Source organism: Ctenopharyngodon idella, chromosome 19 (genome assembly GCF_019924925.1).
Source record: "Ctenopharyngodon idella isolate HZGC_01 chromosome 19, HZGC01, whole genome shotgun sequence".
NCBI lineage: Eukaryota > Metazoa > Chordata > Actinopteri > Cypriniformes > Xenocyprididae > Ctenopharyngodon > Ctenopharyngodon idella.
In genome coordinates, this window is record NC_067238.1 from 25,464,088 (window position 1) to 25,477,002 (window position 12,915).

At 38.6% G+C, this 12,915-nt stretch overlaps 1 protein-coding gene across 26 annotated transcripts in view; it reads right to left on the minus strand.

Annotated features, from left to right (window-relative positions):
- The window catches only part of macf1a (microtubule actin crosslinking factor 1a), a 182,457-nt gene that overhangs the window by 8,018 nt on the left and 161,524 nt on the right, over positions 1-12,915 (minus strand). For 11 of the 26 annotated variants that reach the window (XM_051872292.1, XM_051872291.1, XM_051872294.1 and 8 more), the window contains 21 exons: positions 12,563-12,718; positions 12,289-12,486; positions 11,912-12,040; positions 11,420-11,602; positions 11,129-11,284; positions 10,508-10,714; positions 10,304-10,423; positions 10,042-10,211; positions 9,796-9,955; positions 8,959-9,153; positions 8,600-8,872; positions 8,305-8,493; positions 8,070-8,181; positions 7,457-7,611; positions 6,412-6,574; positions 6,173-6,327; positions 6,000-6,074; positions 5,206-5,223; positions 4,040-4,157; positions 3,560-3,622; positions 2,043-2,075 (listed from right to left, as the gene is read on the minus strand). In XM_051872292.1, the coding sequence (XP_051728252.1) occupies positions 2,043-2,075; positions 3,560-3,622; positions 4,040-4,157; positions 5,206-5,223; positions 6,000-6,074; positions 6,173-6,327; positions 6,412-6,574; positions 7,457-7,611; positions 8,070-8,181; positions 8,305-8,493; positions 8,600-8,872; positions 8,959-9,153; positions 9,796-9,955; positions 10,042-10,211; positions 10,304-10,423; positions 10,508-10,714; positions 11,129-11,284; positions 11,420-11,602; positions 11,912-12,040; positions 12,289-12,486; positions 12,563-12,718 (3,028 nt within the window). The remainder of the gene's footprint in view (positions 1-2,042; positions 2,076-3,559; positions 3,623-4,039; positions 4,158-5,205; positions 5,224-5,999; positions 6,075-6,172; positions 6,328-6,411; positions 6,575-7,456; positions 7,612-8,069; positions 8,182-8,304; positions 8,494-8,599; positions 8,873-8,958; positions 9,154-9,795; positions 9,956-10,041; positions 10,212-10,303; positions 10,424-10,507; positions 10,715-11,128; positions 11,285-11,419; positions 11,603-11,911; positions 12,041-12,288; positions 12,487-12,562; positions 12,719-12,915) is intronic. The other 15 variants (XM_051872301.1, XM_051872299.1, XM_051872288.1 and 12 more) reach the window with 7 other exon arrangements.

Sequence of the window (12,915 nt, forward strand, 5' to 3'; positions counted from 1 at the left end):
ACGAGTGCACACGCATAAACAGCATCGACAGACACCTGAGGGTCATGCCTGATAATGCTTTTAGCAAACACTGAAAACCAACACAAGCCTTCACAGAACATTCTCAATAACAGATACCAAACGCAGCAGCCCTTGCACAACACACAGACCAGAGAAGCCAGCTGAGAGAGAAGAGAGAGAGAGAGAAAGAGAGAGAGAGAGAGAGAGAGAGAGAGAGAGAGAGAGAGAGAGAGAGAGAGAGAGAGGGCTGTGTGCAATGGCAGCAGTAGCTGTGGTCAGAAATCGTCTGTTATTCCCTCAAGACATTAGTGTTGGGGAGTAACTGACTAAAATCAGACAATTCATTTTTCATTAGTGTTACAGCAAAACATAACACATAGCCTTACAGACGAGCAAAATGAGACCATAATCAAACACGCTCTCTTAAACCGTTCTCTTTAACTAAAGTAGCATTGGGAAGTGGGATTTGTTTGTTTTGTAGTGTATATATGTTTTGTAGTGTATTTTTGTGTGTTTTGTAGCAAAATATTTAGTTTATTAAATGCTGCTGTCCGTCATGTTTTCAACCCAGCTACATAAATGTAGGGTATTTCTAGAAGTGTTGTTACTGCTAATTAAAATGAAAACTTTTTAAAAATAATATAAAAATAATAAAAATGATTTTATTTGAAAAATGAATTAATTGAAGCTGAAATAAAATAAAATAAAATAAAATATAAATATTAATAAATTTAAGCAAACATTTGAAATTTTGCTTTGGCAACTAAGTGAATATGCTTGTCAACAAATTACTAAAAACCTAAACTAAAATGAAAAAATAAATAAAAATATGAAATAAAAAATAACAGCTAATTCAAAATATAAATGAGAACTATAATAGTATATAAATAATCCTAAACATTGTTATGAACAAATGTGCTTTATTATCTAATGAACTTCTTATTAACACTTTACAATAAGGTTTCATTAGTTAACATTAGTCAACTACTTTAGTTAAAATGAAATAATAAACAATACTTTTACAGCATCTTAGTTAATGTTAATTTACTAATACATTATTAAAATCAAAAGTTGTATTTTTTTAACATTAATGCACTGTGAACTAAACATGAACAGCTGGATTTTTATTAACTGACATTAACAAAGATTAACAAATACTGTAACAAATGTATCGCTAATTGTTAGTTCATTATAGTTAATACATTAACTAATGTCAACAAATGAGACCTTATTGTAAAGTGTTACAACTTCTTTTCGTGAAATATTTTGCTTGAAAAGTAAGCTTATGCTATCTTTCTTAAAATAAATGGCACTTTCTTTGACATTGTCATACAAATCAAAGAAACGGATACATTTTTAAGTGAGGCTGATGTACAAAAACTATTTAGGGTCACTGTGTTTATTAAACAAGATACTGCCCACCTAAATTGTTTTAGTGTTTTTAGATACTTTTTGTTATTAGTTTGTAATGTGGCTAATTAATTTTTCAAAGCCGTAGCTTGACTGTAGTTTAACTCCTTTCAATTATAAGTAGCTTTCAGCTTGGCAAGCTACAGTTTCAAAGTAGCTTGCCCAAAACCTGCATGACACTCACTTTTCCATCAAACCCAGTAAGAGCAGGGCAGTTGATAACTACAGCACCATATAATTTCCTCCCCTCAAACCAGGTGGGGCCTGTAATTCATTTCTCCATGAGCAATTGCTCTTTAAGAGTTGCTTCAAACAATATTAGAAACCCCAAGCCTGGCCACACCCTGGTCCTGGATGCTTTTTCATTTGCAATATTCATCCAGGACACACATGAAAGGAATTCAGCTCAGGCCTGGCCAAGCCTGGTTTGAATGGTTAGCATGATGCTAGCTGACACATAGACCTCACATAGTTCTTACACACTCACACACGCCACACATACTAAGACACAGCAGTGATGGGATGGATCCGAAGCTGGACATAAAGGTTTAGAGGCTCAGAATGGAATAGACAGACAGATGTCATCAAACAGGAAAGAGTTAAGATGTGAGAAAGGAGAGATAATGAAGTACCTCTGCAGCAGAAATAGCCAGGAGTGACTGTCACTGAGAGACACAAGAGACAACATGAAAACACGCATTCACACAGAAAGAGTCATACACACACTCACGTTCTGTTGAAAGGGGACAGTTCACTCAAAAACTAAAATTCAGTCATTATTTACTCACCTTCAAGATGTTCCAAACATGTATGATTTTCCAAAAGGAGATATTTAGCAGGTCAATCACCTCAGATTGGTTCATCTAATGTTATTTACATTAAACCTACACTGTAAACCTTAACACTCAAAATAATTAATTGGTTTGAGTAGGACAAACTTAAATTAAACAATTAGTTCAGTCAAATGAACTTTTATGAGTATTTAGCACTTTCTTTTTCTTTCGAGTTCACAGAACTGATATATTTTAAGTAAACTGAACTGTTTCATTGTTTCGAGTTTTATGAACTTATTTCTTTTAATTTAGACGAACTTAAGTTTAACTGAAACTATGCTGGGATTTTTATTTCAAAGAATGCTTGGCCCATGGCACTCGAAAGGGAGAGTAAATGTTAAAAATAAATGTTATATAATGTTTGTTTTTTTTGTGCAAGATTAGTGTTAAGTGGGAGATTTAGTAGCGATTAATGTTTTGTTTTGCTAATTTAGAAGGGTTTCTGTTAATGTGGGTTTTTGGAGAGTTACCATCATGGTGACAAGTGGTGCACGCAGCTTGCTTTGAGAACAGGTATATTAAATGTTTTATATTGCTGTACTCATTAGGCAAGTGCTATACCATGCTATTGCTAACATGCTAACAAATTAGCAAGTTAGCATTTTCTGAATTAGCTTGTTATAGCTAGCTAAATTTCCACTAATAAAAATGTTTATGTTGAGATTACGTGATAATTTTCAGTTAAATGTATGAATTAGTTTACTCAAATATTTCAATTTAATAACAATTAAAATGTATGAATACAAAATGAAAATCTGCCAGTTCTGCTTACTTAAACTTTGAATTTCTTAACTTAAAAATTTTGATGTAACCGATTGCCTCAATTTTTTTGAGTTTTGCCAACTTATTCAGGTTTACAGTGTTGCATTTCCCCCAATCCCAATTTACTTGGAAAAAAGCAGCTTAAACATTCTTCAAAATATTTTCTTTTATGTTCCACAAAAAAAGTCATACGTGTTCAGAACGACATGAGAATTTAAATTTTTGGGTGAACTTGTCCATTAAGACCTCTTGCTTTGCAACAAAAGGGAATAAACTGTCTATAAACAATTTTTCGAATATAAATACTCTATGCATATTAAGTATCTTAAATCAAAATGCAGGAAGTGATGTAAATGGCTGAGCCAGAATTCTTAAAGCACAACTGGCCCGTAATGAGCTCCAGGCGTGAGGGTTAGATCAGTGTCACGGTCAGCAAAGCACACCAAAGCAACAAAGAACCAAACGAGGTGTGAGTGAAACAGAGGGAAAGATAGGGAAACCAAACGAGTGAAAAAGAAGAAAATCCGAACGAGAAGGAGAGAGAAAAACCCAACCTATGCGAGATGATATGGAGCTGCTGGAGTCAGAACGCAGGATTTTAAGTCCTGGATGTTGCACTGGGGAGAGAGAAAGAGAGATAGGGGACGGGGCAGAGAAAGAGGGAGGGAGAGACCTAAGGAACATGCACCATGCACTACAATTGTATAAAATAAAAAAGGAGGATGACAGGGAGAAAGAGAGAAAGAAAGAATGGGCCATATGTGTAGGCCATGCATATAAAAATAACCACCATGGGAAAGAGATCAGGAAGTAATGGGGAAGTGATGGAAGATGAGATGAAAGTGAACTCAGATAGTACTGAAAAGATGAGAACACTCATTGATGAGAATGAATACAAGAGTGAAAGATGATGAGCAAAAATGATAAAGTCTTGAGAGGAGTAAGAATAATGCTGTGTTGTAAGAGTGTTTCTGGGAACCTCTTTTCCATGTACCTAAAGAGCAAGTTTCCTCCAGCAGTTGTGTCGGACTTACCTCGACAAGGGTCGTTCTTCACCAAGAATTCATCCAGCGCCATCCACCCACCTCCAACGCGAACCATGACGGTACTGCGCAGGATTCGAACAAGACGCAGCTGCTGTGAGTCTCCGAACTGAGGACAGACAGAGGAAAGAAGAAAGAGGAGGAACCAACATGGATAAGAGAGGAAAGAGGACAGACAGATAGATAAAGGATTATAAATTTATAATGTATCCCTTTTAAAGGGATAGTTCACCCACAAATTAAAATTTTGCTCATGTATTTCCAAACCTGTATGTTTTTAAGAATTTTTAAGAATTTGTGTTTTCCATACAATGATCTGTGTGAAGATTCCTCAAAATGTCCACAGAAAAAAACAACACTGAAGTTTGGAATGACATGAGGTTAAGTAAAGTGAACTACAATGGATGAACCATCCCTTTAAGATCACATTCAAATTAGTTAAATATACTAATTATATTCTGAACCACCAGGCAAATCAAAGGAAATCACACAGCGACATGCAGCAAACCACATTTTTTAAGATCGACATGATTTTTGTTAGAGCTTGCCCAGCTCGAATCCCATCTCTACAATAAACACCACACCACAGCAATTCTCTGGACTTTTTCCTTGATCGTTTGTCCTTTTTTACTTCAAAGAATTGCTTTGGTTGAAGGTTTATTTTTCTCTAAGTCAAGAAATCAGCCATTGGATAGTTTTCCTCCACCAAAAGCCAAAAAACCCTAAAATCATAATAGAAGGGCCTGTAAATCTAAACCATTTCCTGATCATGATAAATCATTTTCAATAAAAAAAACAAGCACATCTCAACCACAACACGTAAGCTGAACCTTTGAAATCTGCCTCTGGATTTGGAGGGCGTATATAAATGCATTAAATATTTTGGCATTGGTATTGCAATTTTTGTCTCTCAGACAGGAAATGCCCGCTGAGTAAGCAGGAAGGGACTAAAGAAATCCCCATTTCAGACAGCAGCCAAGAATGTGGGCTGTCCACAGGGAATTCTTAGCTAGCCCATGCAGAAACTGTCCTGTACTGATTTAGATCTGGCTGTCTGAAAAACAATAAAAGGCCAGCTTCTACAGTGGGAGCTCATGGGAACTTTGCAGAGACAACAGATTTCAGAGGACATGCCACAAACACACCACTCACTTTACCTGATTCCCAAGGAAGAACTACAATAAGTCCGGTGCACATGGAGGAGGAATAAAACAAGAAGAAAGAAAAGAAAAAAAGAGGGTGAAATAACATAAAAGACATACACACATATTGACCTTTTTTGGTGGTATAATGATTCATTTCCTATTAACTATTCCTAAAAGCACAAAATAACTAAAACAGCACACAATGGAGGAAATGCCCATGGGGAGCATGGGTATTTGTTGCTATGAGCAGGGTAGAGTGCTTGTGAATGGTTGCTTGAAAACAAACACAATGAGGACAGCACAGCAGGTATAGTAGTAAAGAGACAAACAAAGAATTGTAGAACATCAGGATGTGGAGTTAGCATCGTGGATCTGTAGCCTGTGCAATGCAAAAAGTTAGTAAACGGTCTTGTCAAAGATCATTAACCAATGGATAATGATGTTGGGGTATGAAAGACCACCCGTTGACCATGACTGCAATTATTAGAACCATGGGTTGATCATTAGTTGGGTGGTGGGAAGCGCACACAACATACAGATGATGCTGTGAAGTGTTATAGTGGTATTGCGTACACACACAAAACTGCCAATGCACCTTTATTCCAAAAAATCATACTGACGTAACTGAAAGAGTGTGATGCTGGTTAGAGTCGTAATATTATAATGGCAAGCTTAGGGATGATCTGAATGAGGTGTGATGATAACATAGCAGTGTGGTGAGTGCTATTCTTATTTATAATGTCATATTAAATGTGTTAAAATTTGAATTCTTGCTTGACTAGTAATATTTGGCTCCAGATTCTCACCCTGTACTTGTTCTCTCCGATCTGCTCCACCTGAAACCTCTTGGCACACTTGCATTGAGCTACTTGTCTGGTGACCTGGGATACAAAAATTTGGATTTTATTCAGTTTAAACACATCAAAACTATATAATGATGCCCAACCCACAACATTTCTTTTATCATCATCATCCATACCTCATCCTCAATCTTATCGGCATCTGTTGTGGGTCTGTAAGCATCTTTGTTGGGGTGCAAAGCAGCCACAAATTCATAGTAGTCGATGTAGCCATCACAGTCACGGTCAAAAATATCAGCAACAGCCGTCATCTCTAGCTTGCTGGTTGGGAACTCTGCAAACAAAATTTATAGTTAAACTGGCATTTAAAAAAGGCTCATGAAAATGAAGGTTTGTGGGCAAGTATATGCGTCCGTACTTGATGCCAAGATGCCATCGATAAACTCCTGGCGGGTGATCTTTCCATCCTGGTCCTTGTCGATGCGTCTGAAGAAGTCCATGACACGAGACTTCTTGTGGTTCATCCAGCGCATGTATTTCTTCCTCCACACATCAAAGTCAAAGTTGGCAAACTCTTTAAGCTAAAGGTGGAGAAAGGTCATAGTTATTACTTCTGCTGTTCAGATTTCATGACTTTTAAATCACTTACTATTAGGGGTGTAACAGTACACAGGTCGGTATGAACCTCGGTTTTGAGGTCATGGTTTGGTACGATTTCGGTACAATAGGAAAAATGGTTACACTTTAGTTTTAGAATCCAATTCTCACTATTAACTAACTAGAAACTTTTGCCTCAATAAACCCCTAATTTCTGCTTATTATGGTTGTTAAGTTTAGGTACTGGGTTTGATTAAGGGATGTAGAATATGGTCATGCAGAATAAGGAATTAATATGTGCTTTATAAGTACTAATAAATAGCCAATATATTTGTATTATGCATGCTAATAAGCAACTAGTTAATATTGAGAATTTGATCCTAAACTAAAGTGTTACCAGAAAAAGCAACAAATCCACAATGCTAGGTTTTTTCCCCATTTATTTAGTTTAAGCCCAACCCTCCTATACTTAATTTTCCACGTTTCACACAGTTGAGTGCATGAGCCTTTCAAAGTATTCTCCAGTCTGTGAGCACAGAAAGACGCATTCGACACGTGTGCATTTAGAGGACTTGTTTTCAAGCAGTCATTCGCACATGCGCTGTTCTTCTTCTGCTCTTTTTTCTGTTGTGGCAGTTAGCAAACAGTGTTGTATTACCGCATGCGCCCCCTTCTGGATTGGAGTGTGTATTGCCTGTAATTGACTGTATTTGTCGTCTAACTGCATAAACCGAACTGTGACGTCCATACTGTACGGTTCGGGATGAATACATGTACCGTTACACCCCTACTTACTAGTCATTATTAGTGCGTAGAGAGTAAAATTGAATATTATATAAAAAGTATATGCAAAATAGATGCAGTACCTCCTCTAGTCTGTCGAGGGCATCATTGAGCTTGCGCTGGCGATCAAGGGCGAGCAGCCACACCTGTTGCCAGCGGGAGCAGAGCTGGGTGAGGCGAGGGTTACCACCAGTTACCTGTACTGAGGGCTGTTGTTGCTGCTGCTGCTGGTTTTTTCCTGTAAGCAGGACACAGAAAAAATATGTTCAGAACAGCATACTACTGAACTAAGCCATTTCTGCTGTGTATTAATGTGCATACTATGCATAGTCCTGAAGAAAATGTATCATGGTTTCCACAAAAATATTAAGCAGCACAACTGTTTTCTAAATTAATAATAAGAAATGTTTCTTGAGCACCAAATCAGCATATTAAAATAATTTCTTAGGAGTCATGGGATACTTAAAACTGCAAAATCACCTTTGCTATCACATGAATAAATTACATTTATATTTGAATATTTACATATATTTGAATAGAAAACATTTATTTTAAATTGTAATCATTGCACAATATTACTTGTTGGATATACCCTATTTTTAATAAATAAATGCAGCCATGTTGAGAATAGAAGACATTAAAAAGAAAATTGTGTTTGTATGCAGCATGCATGCAGCTGAGGATAAAGTTTCTTACGGGCCCCTCTCCTGTCTGACAGACTGCTGGGATGTTCTGCTGGTTTCCTCTTGTATGTCTTTGTAACTTTGTCAACATCAGGCTGTTTTCGGGTCATCTCTTCCATAAACACCTGATGGAAGAAAACAAAACTACTAAAAAAACATTTCAGCACTAAACAATGCAATTAATATTAAAAGACTGAGTGACGGAATATGGACAAATGATTGTTGATTAATGCAGGTGTCCCACTCACCTGATGCTCTGTGATGAGTGTCTTCAGTTGAGGGATGTCCTGTGGGAGTGGTTCAGTATCACGCTGCACCAGTGTGGTCTCCGCCCACTGTAGCCATGACAACAGCTCCTCCAGTAATGTAGCATTGTTGAGCAATTCAGCCAGAGCCGTCTCCAAGCGCTGCTCATGCTGTTTGGCCCATGTCAGCACCTGTACAGCAAACATAATCATAAGCATTTCAGACCTATTATATTAGGCTAACTGTTGGCCTAGACAGGCTTCTGATGCCACAGTTTTGATTTTTCTCACATCTTACCTCTTCAAAGCGAGCTCTGATGATGGTGATCCAGTGTTTGATGGTGGTGATGCAGTCTGGGTGGCACACAGCTAGAATGGCTTCGCCCATGCCAGCAGCTTTATTCACATCCACTCTTTTCTCCTCCACCGTCTGCATGAAATCTCGGTGCGTGTGCAGTAGCGCCTGTAGAGTCTCTACCTCCTCTGGCAGAACGCCACGGAAACGCAAGGTTTGCTCCGCCTCCGACAGCCACTCCAGCAACATCTGAACAGCTGTGCGGAACTCCTCTGCCTGCAGAAAAAGAGAGAGAAAAACAGACAGTCAGAAGAAAATATCATCACTGCTCTTGTTTTCATTCAAAGAATGGTCAGACGTACCTGTTTGAGAGCCTGCTGGAGACGAGTCTGTTTTGAAACGGACAGGGCACAGACTGTATCCCAGCGGTTGCTAAGCTCCTGTAGTTGAACTTTGACCCAGGCGGTGTCGTCCCGGCCTGTCTCCATCAGCTCTCGAGCAGAACGCTTCAGAGCCTGCACACTACTGGTTCTTTTTCCCAGCTCCTTCTGGAAGACCTGAGGAACAATAAATACAGCACTACCTCTTAGAAACTTTGTCCTACTCAGAAATGGCCTTCCTAGTAAAAGTCTCATTCAAGCCTCACTGCGTCAATAATGCAGGGTTCCTGCAGTTACTGTATAATGAAATTCCAGGACTTTCAAGGACTTTTCAAACACTATTTTTTTGGTTTTCAAGGACCACACTCAAAAATCTCATTTATCAAAATAAAATTTTGGGTAACACTTTAGTTTAGGGTCCAATTCTCACTATTAACTAGTTGCTTATTAGCATGCATATTACTAGGATATTGGCTGTTTATTAGTACTTATAAAACACATATTAATGCCTTATTCTGCATGACATTCTACATTCCTTAATCACACCCAATACTTAAACTTAACAACTACCTGACTTACCATTAATAAGCAGTAATTTAGGAGTATATTGAGGCAAAAGTCGTAGTTAGTTAATGGTGAGAATTGGACCCTGAACTAAAGTGTGACCAAATTTTGTTTTGAAAAATATGCTCAAAAATGTGTTAAATTTATTTGAAATAAATGCTCACAATTAATGCCTAGAAAAGGAAATTTATGCAAGTCTTCAAATTTCATGTCATCTTTGAAACCAAGATTTCCTGAAAATCACCCCATTAGTACCTTATGAGAATCCATGAGGTTGGAAACGAGATCCAGATCTCCATGGACAGGCTGGTCCTCTGCGAGCTGAGGTTCCACACGATACAGCCAGTCAACAAGTGCCTGGAGAGCCTCAGCGAACTGACCTGAGAACAAGAGGGCTTCCTCCAACTTGTGTTGCCTGAGAAGAAAAACATCTCAAATTATTTTCTTCACTTCATTCTACATCCAATCATAAACCAAACGGGTAATTTCAGACTTTCTCACCTCTCCACGCTCTTTCCACACACTGTGTCCCATTTGTCACGGACCTCGCCCAACAAATTTTCCAATTTTTGCGTGTCTGCTGGCAGTGTGGCCTTGTCTCTCATGGCCTTTCCAGAGCGCACTGTGGTGTCATACACTGGCTGCTTGGAGCCAAGAGACTTCTGGAACTCCTGCAGTACAGTGATTAACAGATAGATGGCATAAGAGACATTGCTGAAAGTATTCAGCTTCACAAAACACTTAATATGCGTGCATGCTGTACCTTATGTTTGGCCAGCTGGACTTTAATCTTGTCAGGCTCATTAGAGATTTCCAGCTCAGAGTCCAGCCTGCTCTCTGCTTCCTCCAACCAGTCTGTCAGCTTCCTCCAGGCCTCATGAAACTAGACAAGAGAAGATTGCCAACATCAGAGATGGAGAGAGGTATGATCAGAGCAAGAGACAGAGTGAAGTAAACCAAACAGTACCTGTTTGGCTCTCTTGCGGGCCTCATCAAGATGGCGTCCTCTGTCTAGTGATCTCTGCACAAGTTTGTCCCAGCGGGCCTGTACGCTGAGCAGCAGGTTCTTGATGAGAACCACATCCTGTTTGAGACTGGCAAATCGCAGCTGAGAGCCAGCTTTCTCTAGAGCCAGAACCTGCTCTCTGTGAGTGTTCACCTCATTCACAAACACCTGAAATATAAGACAAGATAAGGACTCAAGTTTCTCAAAAATACTCAGTTGTGAAGGTATTTTACAGGAACAGGAACACAGTTGTGCTGTTTAATAATAATTGTGAAAACTTATTATTTTTTTTTTTTCAGAATTCTTTAATGCATTTAAGTTTGAATGTCTATCTATTTGTCTGAATGTCTTTACTATCACTTTTGATAAATTTAATGCAACCTTAATGAATAAAAGTTAATTTCTTTCTATAATAATAATAATAAAAAAAATCTTACTGACTCCAAACTTTGTGTAAGTAGTCATTTGGCAGATGCTTTTATCCAAAATCATTTAAATAAATAAAGTATTAAACGAAGTGGCATTTATTTCAGATATAAATATTCAACAAACAAAACTAAGTAAACCACATTTTCTTCCAACCTTGTGCTCATCTATCTGGAACAGGACAGTGTCGAGAATGAGACTGGGTGGCTGAGCCATGTTGAGAGTCTGCTCTGCCTGTGTCAGCCAGTTTATGGTGTCCTGCAGGGAGGTTTGGAATCCTGTCGCCAGTGAGACAGCTTCCTCCAGTTTACCCTGTGAAAAGAGATGGACACCGAGACAGAACTATTAGGACTGCAAGGCAGAATAAGATATTTCATGAATCTGTTAATAATAATTTAATGAAAGAGCTTTTTTGTAAGGTCATAAATCTGTCACTGATTTCCTCACCCTTCTGTCATCCATTTTGGCATTCAGACTGGCCCACTTGTTCTGTAGCATGGCCAGATTCTGTTGGGTCTGGGTGGCACCAGGTCCAGCATCCTCCCCTCCTCTGGCCAGAAGAATGGACTCTCCCTTATCCAGTAGCCGATGATACTGCTCTCCTCTTTTGGTCAACTGAGCCTGGAGCTCCTATAAATGGGACAGAGGAGAATTATAAAAATAAATATATAAATAATATACATAAACACTATATTAGTACATAATGCTAAAATAACACTGTTAAAAAATAATAGTATAATACAATTATGCTTTTCCTAATAGGATACAAATGCAGTATTTAACATGTTATGTCCATTTTGTGTCATTTCTTGATATTTCCAAAGAATGCTAAATAAATAAATAAAATTTAAAACTATTTCCTGTCATTTGAAATTGTTGTAAGTTGTAGTATATTTGAGGGTGGTTTGGGTGGACGAGAGGTGAACTCATTTTGCGTACCATGTGTTGCTGCAGCTGCTCTCTGGCAGTCTCAGGCAGGCCACCTGTGGGTTTGGCAGCGGACAGCTGACTCTCTGTGCGTCTGAGCCACTGCAGAAACTCCTCCAACTCTCCATGGAAACCCTCCGCCTGACACAGAAACCATGCAGGGGAAAAACAATGAGCTAATTGATCCGACACCTGTACTACAATATTAAAGAGAGCCATTCTCCATGCACAGCAACCCTCCAAACTGCATCCATTTTATTGAATAAACTTGAATATAATCCACTGCAAACAATGCATTTCAAGCTACAAACATATGTAGATGCACTTGTTTTTTATTGGTGCATTCAATCAGATCTCTCTGTATAATGATGTATTAATATCTAGAGCACCTGTTGCAGGGCAGCTTCCAAAAGCTTCTGCCTCTCATCAGTCTTCAGCAGAAGGTTCTTCCAGCTTCGGTTGAGCTCATCCAGCTGGTCTCTCAGGTGGTTGATTTCGTCTCCAGGACTGGACTCCAGCAGCTCTGAGCCCGCTCTGTTCACTGTCTCCACAGTGGACCGATGGGACAGCACATCGTTTCTTAAAACCTACAAAGAGAGCTTGATTAAAGGAATTTGCTTTAAAAATGGAGAGTACATAAAAATAAGGCCCAAAGTGATGTACATGATGCTTAGCCAGCTCAATTTCAATGGCCTTGGGGTCAGAGCTGATGGGTCGCTGGGTGTCCAGTGTGGCATGAGTGTGACTGAGCCAAGACTGCAGCTCAGAGAGAGCATGCTGGAACTGACCTAGAGCCAACAGCGCACCCTCCAGTTTGTGCTGAGAGAGAGAAGACAGAATCAAAATACAATCAAGAGTAAAAGCCTTTCTTGTCTGCCATCTAAAATGCAGTAAACTATGGCAACAATGTTTTTTGATTGAATTTAAATTGATTTATTATTCTCATACTCCATTTTACAATTCCAAGACCCAAATTTTCAATAATCAGTTAAATATTGTATTATTAATAATAAACT